Source organism: Geospiza fortis, unplaced genomic scaffold (genome assembly GCF_000277835.1).
Source record: "Geospiza fortis unplaced genomic scaffold, GeoFor_1.0 scaffold112, whole genome shotgun sequence".
In the NCBI taxonomy this organism is placed as follows: domain Eukaryota; kingdom Metazoa; phylum Chordata; class Aves; order Passeriformes; family Thraupidae; genus Geospiza; species Geospiza fortis.
Window position 1 is genome coordinate 3,463,490 of NW_005054298.1, and position 17,261 is coordinate 3,480,750.

General features: G+C 35.7%; 1 protein-coding gene across 1 annotated transcript in view; it reads left to right on the top strand.

Annotated features, from left to right (window-relative positions):
- Positions 1–17,261, top strand: part of LRP1B (LDL receptor related protein 1B) — a 481,313-nt gene that overhangs the window by 403,104 nt on the left and 60,948 nt on the right. Inside the window, exons 63-71 of the mRNA XM_031057232.1 lie at positions 3–96; positions 1,151–1,267; positions 1,435–1,554; positions 3,856–3,975; positions 9,473–9,589; positions 14,533–14,639; positions 15,294–15,423; positions 16,429–16,535; positions 16,858–16,990. Of these exons, the coding sequence (XP_030913092.1) occupies positions 3–96; positions 1,151–1,267; positions 1,435–1,554; positions 3,856–3,975; positions 9,473–9,589; positions 14,533–14,639; positions 15,294–15,423; positions 16,429–16,535; positions 16,858–16,990 (1,045 nt within the window). The remainder of the gene's footprint in view (positions 1–2; positions 97–1,150; positions 1,268–1,434; positions 1,555–3,855; positions 3,976–9,472; positions 9,590–14,532; positions 14,640–15,293; positions 15,424–16,428; positions 16,536–16,857; positions 16,991–17,261) is intronic.

Here is a 17,261-nt window from a genome sequence, read left to right on the forward strand (position 1 = left end):
AGTTCCGTTGCAAAACCGACAAGTGCATCCCGTTCTGGTGGAAGTGTGACACGGTGGATGACTGCGGGGACGGCTCCGACGAGCCCGCCGAGTGCCGTGAGTGCGCGCTGCTCTGGGGCTGGCTCTGTCACCAGGGCCCAAACCAAACAGAACACTTTATAAATGAGTTTAGGAAGAGGATTTTTGTGGACACTTCTGTTTATGCTCCTTGGTCTCTGAGTCTTTTAAGATCTTTGGAAAATCATCTTTGAAACCTTTACTTCATCCCAGTTATGTTTTTGCCAAAGATTTTGATTTTGAAGTTGTGGAATTCTTTGCATGAACACAAAGTTCTGACAGGTTTATTTGGGCGGGTTTTTTTCTGTGTAATAAAAATGTGGGATTCGAATCTCATTTGCTTGTGTTTTGTTGCAATTGTAGACGTTTAGATACACATTATTCTTCACTGCAGTTTTCTGAGCAATAACAATGTTCTCCCTGTGATCCTTGCCTGCCTTCCTTCCTTAAGCTTGTACTTGAAAAAAATGCTCTGTGTGCTCTACAATCTTCTGGTTCATTAACAGTTAATTTGATTTTTTTTTTGTATTGAAATCCCTCACCCCTATTTTTACAATTTTATAATTAGTTCTCTTCTCCTGCTGCAGAGGCCTCTGAAGCAAATTTTACCATATGTAATCATTCTACATAGGTTTTTACTTTAAGCTGCTCTATGCTTATATATAATATTACTATAGAGGTACATAATTGCTCATTATTTCTAATGACAGTGGCTAGAGAAGGAACAATTCCTTTCTTGGGAAATAGAATTGCAGTGGGATAGGGAGTTTTTTAAAGCACACTTGAACTCAAGACTTTAGATCTGAAATTACAGATCTCTGTTGAGCCTTTGGTAAGCTTCAACCTGCAGAGGGTTTTCACTCTGTGGTATTAGCACTGTAACTAGAGCTGCACAAATTAAAGATATCAGACTTTGAAATTAGTCTTGCAATCATATGTGTGCTCTTTAATTACTAATATATACTCAGATTAAGATTATAAAGGAAATACAAGTTTATAGGTATTTTTGAGTAGTCCACGAGGTAAGAACAGCAATAGTGAGACTTTAACCATTGCTCTGGTAGTATTCATAAGCAGTTTTGTCTTTTCCCAGCTGAATTCAGATGTCAGCCAGGACGTTTCCAGTGTGGAACTGGGCTTTGTGCTCTCCCAGCCTTTATCTGTGATGGAGAGAACGACTGTGGGGACAATTCTGATGAACTGAACTGTGGTAGGTGCTTGTATGCACTGCAGGCTTCAGAAACAGGCCAAACTTTAAATGTCATGTTTCACACTCTGTCAACAAACATCATTTTTCTTCATCTACATCTGGATTTTTGAATATTTTCAATTTTTAATAATTTTAACTTGTTCTTTTTGTTTCCCTTCAATTTACAGACACGCACGTGTGTCTGTCGGGGCAATTCAAGTGCACAAAGAACCAGAAGTGTATCCCAATAAACCTGAGATGCAATGGCCAGGATGACTGTGGTGATGAAGAAGATGAAAGAGACTGTCGTAAGTTATGCTTAAAGAGTTTTGCTCTGTAGCTGGTTTTAAACAGGGAGCTGGAGTAAAACACTGTAAATGTCCTCTAAAACAATTTGAGAAAATGCAAACAGTTAATTCACAGGACTTGTGAGCAATACTTCAAATACTAAAGAGCAAACTAAAATGGCATTTATTAACTCCAAATTTAAATTCATTGCAAAGAAGAGAGGGGTAAAAACAATTTCAGGCATTTAATTGGGTTTTTGACTGTGGTTGAAACATGTATTTTACTCTGAACCACCTCATAAGTGACTCATCTTCCTGAGGCTTTCATCTGCCATGCCTTGCAGCAATACCTTTCAATGGAAAAAGATGTTTTTCAGACACTTTTGTTGGAAAAGCTGTAGATCCAAAGCTCCTTCTAAATTCATGTTCTTTCATTGCTTATTTTTACCTTTTCTGTTCCTCTTTCTCTGGGGATTTCATTAATTTATCTATGTAACTGGATTTCCATTTGCTCAGCTTTTAGTGCAACTTACTTTTCACACATTTGCTTTCACTTTACATTTCTTAGATATAAGTGAGGAAAATATTTTTGGATTTATAATGGAAATTTGCTGAATGAGTTTGTGTCTGATCATTTTGTAACAAAGATGATGGGGCTGCCTTGAAATGTAGCTCTGTGTTTTACTGATTTCACTGCTCGGATCTGCTGCTGATCTGAGCTGCTTGTTCTGGATCAGCTTTCTCAAGCTTTGCATGTGCTGCATTTCTGCAAGGGACAAATCCTTCTTCAAGGGGAGAAGGGTTGCTAAGGACAGAAAGGCTTTGTGGATGGTTATGTTTAATGGCTGTCTTCCAAACTGCTCCGGAGAGATGTAAATACAAGTTTTGCAGAAAGCTCTTTATGTTGGTTCGCATGTTGAGTTTCTTTAAAAACTGATTAAGAGGGATCAGGAAAGCTCCTGTGAAAGATAAGGGAGATTACTTTTTCCCCTTGGAAAGAACTGCACATGGTACATGGAAATCTCCCAAAAACCTTGAGGTGTAGCTGGCAGAAGTTAAATCAGAGCAGCAGAGTCTCCAGCTCAGGGGCTGTGAGTTCCTATTGACTTGGGCTCCTGGCACAAGACAGGTAACAGGTGAGATTCACTCTAATGTCACCAGTCTGGGATCCATAAATACTTTCTTTTTTTGTTGTTTTTTTATCTCTGCCACTGTTCTGTTTTGCTTACCAGGTGACTTTTTCAAAGTCACATTTCACACAGAAGGCATTCCAAATGTACAATGAAGGTCATTGTGCTGTTGTTTCTTGTGAAGCACTGTGAAATCCCCTGGTGATGTGTCCTAGCTGAGGATCAGAATTATTTGTTGTGGTACAGTTAGGAACATACCAAGTCTATGGAAATGTGACAGTAAAAAAAATAATACACCAAATTTTAGCAAACCTAAAATTTTTCATCTTAGCAAACCCAAGAAACAAGAATGGTAATATCAGGGAGCAAATTGCTTTTCAACAGGGGTAAGAAAGTTTTTAAAGGCACTACAGAATTCCTTAGATGAAGGTGGGACATACATTCATGTGGGAAAACCTTATCAAACATTTCCTGGTTTTCCCCTATGGTCAATTCAGTTTAAAATTATTTGGAGTACATATCTGTAAAGAACATCTAGAATCACATGTGTGCTCCGAGGTTCTGTTTTTTTTCTAAATGGCTGTTCTAAGGTTAATGCAGCTAAACTCTAACTTAGACCATCCTTTAAGCATAGGCTGAAAGCTCAGCTGCATCTTTGCATCTTCTTCTTGCTGCAGGATTCATTCAAAAATTGTTGTTCTGAACTGATAAAGTGAAATACTTGTCAAGCTTTTCTCAACATTTGCCCAATTTAACAGAGGACAGAATTTCACAAAAATCATGCATAATTTTGATTCTGTTTTTGATCAAAGCATCCAGAGCTGCCTTAGTCTTATAAACTGACTCTCAGAATTTATAACTGGCACTTTAGAAAGGTAAGGTAAAAAACTTGTCTGATTTTTGCATGGTTTGATTCTATCCATGGTAAGTCTATTTGCTGTTAAAAGAATATCACAATAAGCGCTTTATTAATTATATTTGTTTTACCTTACATTTATATGAAATAATATATAAGAAAATGACAAAACTATAAAGAGTATAAACCTGAATGCTTTTTTCTTACAGATATTATATAATTCATGCTAGAGATACCAAATTTCAGATTCTTGAATCCTTAATTTTTTTCTTTAAAACACGTATTTTAAATATTAGCAGAAATTTCTAATTTTGATCTGAATTCTTTTATTTAAAGCTGAAAACAGCTGTTCTCCAGACCACTTCCAGTGTAAAACAACCAAACACTGCATTTCCAAGCTGTGGGTGTGTGATGAAGACCCAGATTGTGCAGATGGGTCAGATGAGGCAAACTGTGGTGAGTATGCCAGTGGTTCTGCATCTGTTGCTGTGGCTTGAGATAGTTTTAGCAAAAGGAAATGATCATTCCACTTTTTATATCCTCTTTCAGTGTTTGATAGTACATATCTGAAACCTCTCTGGCTTGTCCAGTTTTTACTGAATGGCAATCTTTGTATGAGTAGTTCATAAAATTCCTATTGTACCACTTCTTTATTGGCAGGAGCTGCAAATGAGGCTCTCATTTAGAGTCATAGAAGTGGTACAGAATGTGGCTGGATAGGATAAGGTGATATTCTTTATTTTTCTCACAGTTTTATCCAGTTTCTATCAGTTCAGTCTGCACTTAATTGCTGCTGAAGTTCATAAATAGCAAAAATACAATAATTGGCAAACCCTGGTGGTTAAGGCTGATGGCATGGAAAGGTTCAGAGCAGTTTCTAACTTGATATGGCTCTGTGAGCTCCAGGGAGTTATGAGTCAGCTCTTATTGTTGTAATTAGAGAAAATAATAGATATAAATATTCTGCCTGGGAAATGGATTACAGACAATCAGAGTGAGTGGATCAGTACTGCTGGAAAATCCCTGAAGATGGGTGTCAGTGCAAGGCACACACCAACCATGTGCAAAAACACTTGTGAAACTTCCAAGACTGGTCTATAAAGGAAAATACAGAAAAATGGTCTGAGGTGGAGGAGAACAAGACAAATATGGCACATTTAAAGCTCTCCCCATTATTCATCCATGCATCAGTGAATGGTTTGGTGAAACACCTGCGTCTGGACAAGTTTATCTCTGGGACAACAGAGTAACAAAACTAGAGGCTACAGTCAAGGACAAAGCACTGAGCTGCTTTTCCATGGATGTGTTTCAAATAATTGACACATGAGCATGTATAAAAAATGCTGAAGGTGGCAAATATGCCTGGGAAAATGAACTTTCGTAACACTGAAAATCCAAGACCATAATCTGAATTGCCAGGACGGGGAAAATAATTACTCTTGTCAACTGGTGAGAAATTTACATTGCAAGGAATCATTTGTCTTGAAGGAACAGTGAATGCAAAGGAGATGAAGCTTCACTTCCACTTCTGGGCTGTTATTGAAGCAGCCCTGCACTGCTCACTTTCTGATCTACGGCACAGCTGCTTTCTCCTCCACCATTCCACATCATCTGGATCTCCAGCATGCTGTGGCTTTCCAATTGGGACAGCATTCCAAGCTTCCAAACTGTGGATTCACATTTTGGCCAACCTGTGCACACCCATGTGGCACAAATGGTCGTAAATTTCATCTAGTGTTTTCATTGTAAAATATTTAATCCTCAATTCACTTTTTTTTTAAAGAGAAAAAGAAATAATACTGACAGTAAAAAGGAAAAATTGTGTTTAGAATTAAGTACTTTGCTCTGAACCATCATTTTATAGTAGATAGAATAAAAATTATTCAAATTACTATAGAGAAACAACCTGTGCAATCCCAAGCTCAAAAGGTTCTTTAAATCACAACATATCCAGCTGGAGGTGTTGGTTCATATCTGAGACTCATCTTGACTTTTGTCCTGTCTCTGGCAGGAATATGTGAGCAAAGCAGGCCCATCCTGAAACCTCCCTGGAATACCCTTCCATCCTCTAACAACTGGAGAATCAGAGACATTGTCAGTCAAATATGTCTCTGTTTACAATAATTCATCATAGATTTCACTTTTTTTCCCTTTGTAAAGTTTTCACAACATGCTTCAGTGAGGTGTCCCTCAGCTTAACCACACAGTTCCCTGAAAAAACACCCACATTTTTATTTTTAATCTCCTGGCTGCATACACTGCTCTTGTTTTTTGTGTTGGAGGAGACAAAAATTTATCCATAGTCACAATTTCTATGCCAAACATGGTTGAGTACACATGGAACAGCTAAGCCTTGACAAGAACAGGATGTGTTTAATCACATTTTGAAGTTTTCCATATTTTTGTAGCATTTGAAATATGGTTAAATGACCTTACAATGGCAGTAGTTTCAACACAATTTGGTCTTCTGCATTTTATTTTTCAAGTTAAAGATTGTTATTTTTAAGTACAAAGTTTGATAGAATTAAATTCTATGAAGTATATGAATGAGTATAAGAAGGATCTACATATGTTGATGTAACACTAATTTGTTATTCTTAGGAGTTCATTTCTAAAATGTCTGCAATGCAAAACTTGTGTACAAGAATCTCTTTTTGTTTGAGTGCTGCCTGGCCATATGTATGTTGCTTAGTCAACTTCTGCTGCTGTGCGTTATTGGAGATATTACACTGAGCACGTTTCTAGAAGCAGTGGAAATGTATTTATTCTTCTGTGGTTGCTTTCCAACTCAGACAGTTGAGGCAGAATCCAGAATCAGGAAATGTGGGTTTCTCTAGGAGTGTCTGGTGTTTCTCAGAGAACAAGAGATAGAGTTCATTTGTGCTAACAGTCCAGGCAATTATTGAAAGCCATTAGATTATGCTAGTCCTTGCTCACAACTTTGATACTTTACATCAAAATGGACCAGTTTGAGTTAGAATCTGAAGAAAGCTGCGTGTGGTCTTGAAAAGTGATTTTATAATATTCTTTAAAGGCTACGTGTGTTTCAGGTCTTTATTTTCCTGATGTGTCAACATTGGCATGTCTGCTTTTTTCCTTCTCACTTTTTAAAATATTGATTTTTTTTAGCTGTGAAAGTAAAAAGTAGGCTTTTTTTCCTGATGACAAAGAATATTTTCTTTGAGGCACTTGAAGGATGTTCATTATATAATCTTAAACTTCCTTCAGTAGGCTTCTAATTTCCTGTCTCCAGCATGGGTGACAGCCTGCCAAGCTCTAGGACAGCCAGCTGATCCTGGATCAAAAGCAAATTCCTTTTAGTTTTGGATTTTATCCCACTTAGACACACACACACACACACACACAAATGAACCCTTGTGAAAATATATGGATTTAAAATCCCCAAAGAAGAGCAATGTGTACGATTAGTGGTTTTCTTCACAGGGATTGATATTTGAATCAAAATGTAGATGGGTTTTTTTTTGCCTTGTTTTGTTTTTGTTTCCCCATTTAAGCCTTCATCCTGTTTTTCTCATGCTCATTTAGAAGTATTTCTAGAATAAAATCCTAGTTCAATATGCACGAAAAAGTGAACCCAACCCAGCAGCAGCTCCCTCAGGTCACACAGATTTCTAAGGAAGGGCTGTGCCTGTTACAGCAGGTCAGCGAATCTCTTAATAACAATTTGAAGAGAGCAGTATGAAAATGGAGTTATCAGTGCTTGCTCCTTTGCCTTTGCACCATCTCTTTCTGAACATTCACACTTTAAGGGGGTCTCACTTTAAGAAAAATGAGAAGGCAATTTAGTGCTGAAGGCAGAGATGACAAAACGTGTGCGGGCCCCCATGTGCTTTTCATGGTTGCACAATTCCCAGTGAAGAAGGTCTTGCACTGTTTCCTTTGAGGTGAATTAATCCATTGTTCTCAAAGATCAAGTAATTGTTACACAACTTTCCCAAAATTTTCTCTTTGTTATATTCTATCTCAGTTTCTATTTCCCTCAGTTCTCAATAAAGTGAAGAAAGAAATACAAGACAAGCAAATCTGGTTTGTAAGACATTGTCAGCTACCAGAGATCATTCAACCCAGAGGAAAAATGAACTTTTCAGATTTGTGAAGAAAGGAGAGCCTTACAAACATGCAAAATATTTTGTATTTTAAAAAATTATATTCCTTTATATTTGGTAGGAGTAAAGTATGAAGAGAAAGATTAACATTCAAGTGGCAATCAGAGCTTAAGGCTGGATAAATTAAAAAATCTAGATTTTCTTCACATGTATAGAAAACTAAATGCTACCAAATGGATTTAGCATGCTTGAGAACTAAATAATTCTTTATGAAGTGTAAGAAACGATATATTTCATATTCAGGTAACTGAAATGAATGGGTGTCATCTCTGGCTTCTGTGTATTACTGATTAGATTTTGGTATTTGTACTGAGTGTGAAAGGATAAATAGAATATTTATATGTTGCTGTGATGTTATCTGTCATTAGTGCTACAACTCATTTTGTGGGCAAATACTCTAGTGGGAGATTGCAGACTTTACTGGAAGTGTTTTAATAAACATAGGATGGATTTCAGGTTTGAAACTTTTTCCTTCGCAGAGCTACAGAATGAAAATACAAGAATGTCATGAGTTTGGCAGGAATATTTTTATGTTTTCTAATGTTAAATATTTTTAATTGCTTGGCAGTGCAAGTGTTTTAAATATCATGATCAAAGTACCATAGATTGTAATATTGAAAAATATCATGGAAAAAACCATACTTTGGATGAAAAGTTACTGTAATTGTGACATTGGCAGAGAGCAAGGAACAAACACAAAAGGCAGAATTGCAGTGACCAGATTTTTGAGCTGCAACGCCAATCTTGGTACTCAAATGTGGTTTTATCAGTCTGGTTCCAGAGCCACACCTAAAACAACAGAGAAAATGCAACATTTGGCCCCTAGCATCAAATCAGCATCTCTGCTTTGTGGTTCAGCAGCAGAGGAATCAGGTGATTGGAGCTGCTGTTTGTTGGTCATCAGCAGCCCTGGGCTTGCCCCGAGAGCAGAGTGAAGCTGCTCTGACACGTTTTGACTTTGCCTAACGGAAATTTAAACATTTTCTAGTGCAAAATCACTGTGACATGTAATTTTAAATATGTCATTGAGGCTTTTACAAAGCAAACCTTTTTTTTTCCCTCCCCCAATGAAAATGTCACTGATAACTTTTTAATTTACTTCATTTCATCTCAGTCCTTAGAAGCTGAACAAATTATTCAAGAGTGTCTCACACAAAACACAGAGGCAGCTCCTTCCTGCTGGAGGAGTTCAGCTGTTCATGTATCTCTAAGAGGCTTCCAATGCTCCTCTGTAAATAGAAAAGCTCACTGAAAATACAGAACCTGAGGAAATTTCCCTCAGTTCAGCACTATAGGCTTTGTAATGTTTTACCTCATAGGAGTGACATCCAATCCAGTCCATCGGTAGGTAAAAATTTAAAAGTGCAAAATTTTCTGTTCTAAATTATTATATGCAAAAATAACTTTTGAGAAATACCTATTTTGTACATTTTTCAAATCAATATTCCAGTGGTAAACCATGTGATCTGATCTCTTTTAGAACAATCTTACAGATAAATTCAAGGAAAAGGTAATTCAGTCCTTGAGATTCAGTGTACTAATACTCTCTCTTGTGACCCCTTCTGAATTTCATTTTTTTAATTTTATGTGACTGTTTATACACTGCATATTTTAATTTAATAAAATTTAAGATTAAGGTGTGAATGCATAAATAGAAGTTTAAAGAATGTTATGAGAAAAAAATTATTCCTGAAAGTAAAACTTCAAGTATTGAAGGTTGCTTATCCTTATATGTATCCAGTAACTTTATAATGCATTTAGTGGGAGTCTTTCTCATTTTGACTCTTTGTTTGCAATGCTGTAAATATTATTCACCCTAATTACAGATAAAAAAACTTGTGGACCTCATGAGTTCCAGTGCAAAAACAACAACTGCATTCCAGATCACTGGAGATGTGACAGCCAGAATGATTGTGGAGATAATTCTGATGAAGAAAACTGTAGTAAGTAACTTTTACCTTGGTCCATGTTAGAGCAGAGTCTGGTTGGCAACATGCAAGAGGAAACTTTTGAATTTTGATAAAACAAAGGTGTGTGTTTTCATTCAGCACCCTCTGATCTGCTGAAAATCAGCTGGCCACAATTGAAAATGTCCCTTGCTGTAATTCTCCAATTCTGTTCACTCTTATAAAGAGCTGTATCAGCTATGAAAAGATGCCTCACCTCCAACTGCCTAATATTCTGGTGAATTGAAAATAAATATTACAATTATTTTACCTTTATCGGTTAGTTACATATCAGATTTCTTATCTTTAAAGAAGAATCATAAACACTGTTAAGAAGTGAAGTGATAAGCATTTTTAACAAGGAATTTTGATCAAACACTTCCTGCTTGTTATATTCATTGTATTGAGATGATTTGCCTTGTTTCATATTGAGAGGTCAATTTCTCTACTATTTAATTGCATTGAGAAGTAGATGTGGTTATTCAAAGTAGATCAGTTACCCAGTTCTCCCCTACCCATGAGGAACCTGAAGGCCTAATAAATCTCTGTAATACCACTTTCAGGGAGTTAATTTTCATCTGGGTCTCAGGAAGAAATGAAAAATTTGTAATGATTTTATCTAATAATTTTTGTCTTTATAAAATATTTCAAGAGGGACATTCCCTAACTAGTACTGAAGTGCTTTCTCTTGACAATTGCTGTGGGTGTTTTTATTCCTTTTTACTCAGAAATGCACAAATTTAATATCTTTTTCTTGCACATAATCTTGAGTACACATTCCTGATTGTATACCATGAGTGTATATTTAGTATCTCAAAGGTGATGAGCTAGAAAGATTAATAAATTAGGCATTCTAATGCTGAGTGGATGCTGCTGCCCCTTTCTCCAGTCCAAGATGTGGTGTCCATAGGCACAGAGTGTCTCATTCAGCTTGGGAGGTTAAAGTGGATTTGTCTGCCTGGTAATTACTCCCTGCACTTGAAAATGAGTGTGAGTTTTATTACTGCAAGCAGCAATGCTGTGGTACATAAAAAAGGGGAAATGTTGTGTATCTCAGTAATCACTCAGAGCCTTTTGTTGTTGTACCCCAGGTGGGTTGGCGCACAAAAGCTTTCTTAGCTTTGTGGGAGATTTTACTTAGGAATTGATTATTAGTGTCAGTTTTCTGTTCTACAAGTAGCAAAAAATTATTTTATGTTTTTATTCTCATGTAGAAATCAAATAGAGAGTGATAGTTTTGCTGTGGTGGTGTTAATCTACAGGACTGGGCAATTTGTTGAAAATTTGAAAAAAAAAAGAAAAAAACAAAAACTTCCACAAAATGTTGTTGCTGTTGGCAAAATAAGTACTGAATATCATATCTGGAATTAGCCATGTGTATGATCCAGCAGTAATGATTCTCTTCCTTAAAGATCAGATCATCATACTACAAAGTTATATTTAAAAGTTCAAATAAGGAGAGAGAAATAATCTGAAGTCTCTAAGAAAAAAAATACTATGTTAGCCAGATTTCTGTCCACATAATAGCTAAGTTATAGATTCAGTTCTTGGTTGTTCTCTAGACTTGAAGATACAGCAATTTATAATTAATTGTAATGCATAGAATTAGTGAAAAGGTGTAAGTTTCTTTTTAAAGGTAAAATAGGTGTTAGGGTTGGTTTTTTTTTTTTTAATTTGCTTTTGCTTGTTACATGCATACTTCAATTCTAGCTATAGATTCTCCTGTTTAAATTAAACACAGTAGGCTGGCACAGTTTTAAAATCCAAAATCTTGGAAGCACAGGGACAGTACATAATACTGTTCAGCTGTTTGAAATAGTTGTATAAAATTTTTATAGACCATCGAGCCACTTACAGAATAATGTCTAATGAAACAAATATATATGAAATTAGAACTTCAAAAGCATTTGACAAAATAAGTTGCATTGCACAGTGAGATAAATTGTTCATGGCATCCATGAATATAATATACAAAAGGCTGTCAGGGAACTATATCAGAAAATGAGTTGTTTCTCAAGAATGAGGAATGAATTCACTGAATTATAGAAATTAATCTCAAGCATTTACACTTTTCTCTATAGTTTCTTCACATGCAAGAAATTCACTCTTCTGGTTGTAACATAATGAAGTCTTAATGGGGCACAATGATAGAGCACTAATAATTTTTCACACCCATTCAGTTTTTAACATGTAATGAGCAGGTAGTGTTTGACCCACATTCCTTGTTAACAAATGCTTATCACTTTACCTCTGAACCGTGTTTATGATTCTTTTTCAGAGGTAAGAAATCTGATCCGTAACTAACTGATAAAGGTAAACTAATTGGAATATTTACTTTTAATTCAGATTATCGAGCAGTTGGAGATCAGGCATTTTTTCATAGCTGATACAGCTCCTTATAAGAGCTTTTGTCATTATTTGTCTTACAGTCTATTGTTTTTTAACTAGATTTGGACACTGTGAAATAAGAGTTTTTAGCTTGGATATTGGTCCATCATGGGTTCACAATAAGATGTAGGATACATTGTTAACTCTTCTGAGGTAATATCTGTCTGGAGGCAGAATTTGCTTTCAGAGTTTATTTGGATTTTTAAAAACAAATTACTGCAAAAATAGAGTTTTCTCTTTCAGGAAAGTCCAAAAGAGGAAAACTCCATTGGAATTAATCTTATTCTATCTATCTAACCTAAAAAGAAAGCACCATGTATTTTTTTTTTAAATTTAAGTTGATTAAAAGAAAATGTAAGGTACTGTAACCATTGAAGCAAAGCAAACACAATAATGTTGTAGCAGGACATGAATTCAATCAGTGTGAAAATATTTGTGCTGCTACAAGTTCTTCCTAATGCTCTTTTGTTGCTTCTACAAGTTGCCAAGAAAACAAATTGGTTAATTTTGTCCTGGGATAGGTTTATATCCCAAATGCTTTTCTTGGGAAGGAGTTCCAGTGTTTTGGTAAAGCAAAAGCTAAAGAATGCTGTCCTTCACGGGTTTATAGAAGATCATTAAAGGTTGTTCCTTTAATACTGTTTTGTATTAATAATTATTCCTTTCTAACAATCTGAGCACTGATGGAAAAATACTTTTCTGTGTTCATATGTAAATCACAGAGCTGGATCCCAGCAGCAGAAGAAATATTTTTTGCAAACAGAGAATTGAGTACTTAGCTCTTTGTGTACATTTTTTTTCCAGTATCAAATCTCTGCTTATAAATAATTTATTAGCAGTATAGCAAAAGTATTTGCTTGTATTTTTCCAATCAATATAGAAACATGGTAAATGGTTTTTTTGCTTGTGAATTACTTTTCCCACGAATTATTTTCTTTCTATATTTTATCATATCATGAAATTCTCCTTCTTGGCTTGTTGAAAACAAAAAGAATCAAATGTCAGGGATTTGCTAGAGTTTACACTTTAAAAAGAATTTTGAGGTAGTTTGCATATAATCTGAGTCCACATAAACGCCAACCTTTGATTTGCTGAAATATTTCTGGAGAACTGATGCAATTGCTGTAGATGTGCTTTTAAAATGACTTTCCTACAACTTCAAAATTAAAATTTGTTCCTATCCAAAAAATGAAATTTCTCTTAAAAAATTTCAAACAGAGTCATTTTGTGTATTTTTTATGAAGTAAAGAGTGGAAAAAAGGCAGTGGAAATGTTGATTAAAGCTATTCCTTTCCTGGAACAGTTTTTGATTTTTATAAATCCTGGGAAAGCCAACCAACCAACCAACCAACCAAACAAACAAAATACATGAAGTTTGTTACATCCATGTAACTTGTGTGTGTAGTGTATTCTTATGCTGGTATTTACCAAATTTTTCTCTGTTTGGGCCTCTGCTTTTGTCTTCGGTTTACTTCGGCACATTTTACAAAAGCATTCATGCTTGCAGCTTCCATAACTCACTAAAGGACCCTTCAGCATTTCTCAATTTATTGCTATCCATTGTTGCTGTCTTCTCTGTCTCTTTTTTTCCCCCCTTTCTTCCTTTGGTCCAGTCACTGTCATTTGCTGTTCCCCATCTCTCTGCTGAAAAGGTTTTACTAAATAATCCTTATTATTGATTTTACATCATTTACATAACGCATTGTTTCCTGTGGTGGAAATAATCCCACAAATAATCCTTTTTTGCCTTTTAAGTCCTTTTTTCTTCCCCATACCCTCTGACTGGCAGATCTAAATTGCATATAGAGATTTGTTTAACGTCTCCTAAATCCGTAATACCTCTCTATCTTTTCTTATTCTAATGCTCCAGCATCCAAAAAATGTCTTTTGGAGTGGTCCTCATTCTCAGGAGGAAAGCATATGATGTTCTCCTGTGGGACTCTTCCCCAGAGGTCCCCTTGCCAATGTTTCTGTGTCAGCAGTAGGGAAAATTTTCATTTTATTTGAAAAACCAAATTTTGTGTTCCCTTTGCCATTTCCCTGAATGCTGAGCACAGGGGAAGCCGATTCTTGGCACACACACTAAAAACTGTGTGATAAATGATGTGCTACTGTGTGATGGAAAGTCAGAAATCTGCTTAGTTCTAATTACATTGGATATTGACATGCAAAATGTATTTCTGGTCTCTGGTGCACATCTCACAAACCCTGTAATCGCATACATGGGTTGAAATTCATAATATATATATATACTTAACCTCTTGCTGTTTTGCAAAAAAATTTGGTAGAACCCAAATGTATGAACGTAATGAAAGTATTTTATCTTACTATATGTAAATGAAATTTAGTTAAAATATGTTGTGGAATAAAACCCCATAGAAAATGACTCCTTATAATTTGCAAGGTAATTGTTTTGAGTTTTTCATATTTATTCCTTGGGGGGGATATTTATATTTATTTATATCTATTGGCTGGGGGGATTGATATTTATTTATATTGATTGATTTAAACAAATGCTAATAAGTCTACTGCTTTTTCTTTTCTTTCTTCAGAGCCTCAAACATGCACTTTGAAAGATTTTCCTTGTGCAAATGGAGACTGTGTTTCAGCAAGATTCTGGTGTGATGGGGACTATGACTGTGCAGATGGCTCAGATGAGGTAGGCATCTTCCAGAAAAAGTATTTCTTTGGAGAATTAGTGGTTTTAAATTGTTGGAGAATGGATTCTTGCATATAAATTTTCTAAAAGGCAGCAGTGGGAACTCTACACATGAATCCCTGCATGCAAATATCATTACTAAATTAAAACCAAACCTCTTGATGTAATTATTCTAAAAAGAAAACATACAAATAAATCAAGTAAAGTTGAAGAGTATTCTACATTTTCTTGTCCCAGCAGTGATCTAAACCTCTTCCCATCATATTAATACTTTGTGTCCTGACTGGGAAACCATTCTTTTTACACACAGCACTGGTTTGGTTTGAGAGATTTTTTTGAGAGAACAATGAAGACTGCTTGTTATGTGTCAGAAGTTCACTGGATAATACTGCACTGGTTTTCTGTTCTTTTTTTTTCCCTTTTTTCCCTTCTCGTTGCCTATCAATGCTGTGACCTCAGGTCACAGCTATTTAGAGCATGTGAGCCACCATTTTGAATCATATCCACTAATATATTTCATTTCACAAGACTTTAATTACTACATATTTCATAACATGGAGGATTATGGGCTGTAACTTCTGTCACCAGCTGCATATTTACCAATGTTTAATATAAACTCTTGATCTTGTTTATTGGTTGTTTCTTTGGTACCAGAGGTATTGTGAAACAGGCTGTTCTAGGGATCAGTTCCAGTGCTCCAATGGCCAGTGCATCTCAGCAAAATGGAAATGTGATGGGCACGAGGACTGCAAACTTGGGGATGATGAGAAAAATTGTGAGCCAGGTATTGTTTTAAATAATTCTGAGCTATAAAATGAAGCCAGAAATGAATCAGAGTGAAGGAAGAATATAAATAATCAAATCAAGATTTCTTGGGCACTAGTAGCAGCGAGAAAGTGCAAAAAAAAACCCCTGAAATACTTCACCTTTTGAGTTTGCATCATTGTGTCTTCCTACTGGTGTTTTGAAAGTCCTGCTTATGTACAGCCCTGCAGTGTGAAGATTGTTGGGGCATAGGTGTTTAATTATTTTGAATTGTAATTTGATAATAAATACTCAACATATAAAATTCTGCTCTGAAAACATCAGGAAATCTTGTTGTGTCCTGAAATGTTTTGCTTTGTGGTCTAATTCAAAGTTTATTAGTCCTTATGCAGAGATTGTTGTCTATTAAATTATTGTTATTTTTATTTTATTTTATTTTTGCTTTCTTGGAAAATACAGTTGTTTATTTTTGCAGAAACTTTCCTAATTTTTTTGTAAGCTAGATGTAACTGATAAAAGCCTATGACAAAACTCTCCTGATTTACAGTGCAACAAAAAATATCCACCTTTATATTAAAATATCCTATTTAATATTTATGTGTTTTAATTGTAATCATGTATACTTTCCAATGAGATGGTTTTCTAAAAATTTAGCTTATTCAATTATAAATGAGCTACATTTAGCTAAACTCTAGGCCCATTTTAAAGAATGCAATTTTTAAAATGTACTAATTCTATGAATATATGCATTTGTGTATTTGCCTATTTTTCCTTATGCTTGGCAAAGCATAAGGAGAAAATAAAATTAAATTTCTAAGTGAAAAAAACACAAATACCTTTTCACTATTACTATGCAATTTATTTAAGATGCCACAATTCAGATTTGTCAAATATTTTATTGTAGTTTACAAAAGTGCTTAGACACGAGTTAGCTCACTATTAACCAGAAGGAAACTTTAAATTAAAAATCAATTTATTCATAAATTATCTTTTTCTTAATGCTAAAATATGTGTTTGTAACCAGCATCTCCAACCTGCTCTTCAAGTGAGTACGTGTGTGCAAGTGGAGGCTGCATTTCAGCATCCCTGAAATGCAACGGGGACTTGGACTGTGCTGATGGATCTGATGAGGTACCTGACACATTTCTGGTGATTTGTTTCTTTTTCCTGATACTTTTTTTTTTTGTAAATTTTTTTAGGTCTCAAAATAATTGAAAGGGCAAATAGGGTTTTCTTGCATCCTTTGAGTGCTGTCAGATAACTTAACCCCCATGGTTGTACATTTCTCTGCTCTGTGGACAGGTTTTGGAATGCAGAAATTTGTTTTCTCAAAGTCAAGCCCCAAGTGTGGTTCTGGGGCGGTTCCCATCAGGGACTGCTCCCTCCTGGCAGCGTGGACAAGTTGTTGTTGCTCCCACTCATTAACCCAGAGCTGATGTCTGTGTTCCCACAGATGGATTGTGTGTCAGAGTGCAAGGAAGATCAGTTTCGGTGCAGGAACAAGGCCTACTGCGTCCCGGTGCGATGGCTTTGCGATGGGATCCATGATTGTGTGGATGGCAGCGATGAGGAAAACTGTGACCAAGGCAAGAGACACTTTTCTAAACAAGTTTATTGGGCTTTATGAACACACACATTGCAAGTTAGTGGTACCCTGGCCAAAATGAGTGGAGAAAGGAAAGTTCTGTGACCTCTCCTGACTAAGACAGTACAGCAGCTTAACAGGTGATCTGCAGGAATAAGCAAAACTTAGGTTGTTTATGACTTGTTCCTCCTTTCTGTTTCCCTCCCCAGTGATGGAAAGGTCATGTCGTTACTGGAAGCATATTCTTTTTCATCAAGGAAGTCAGCAGTAAA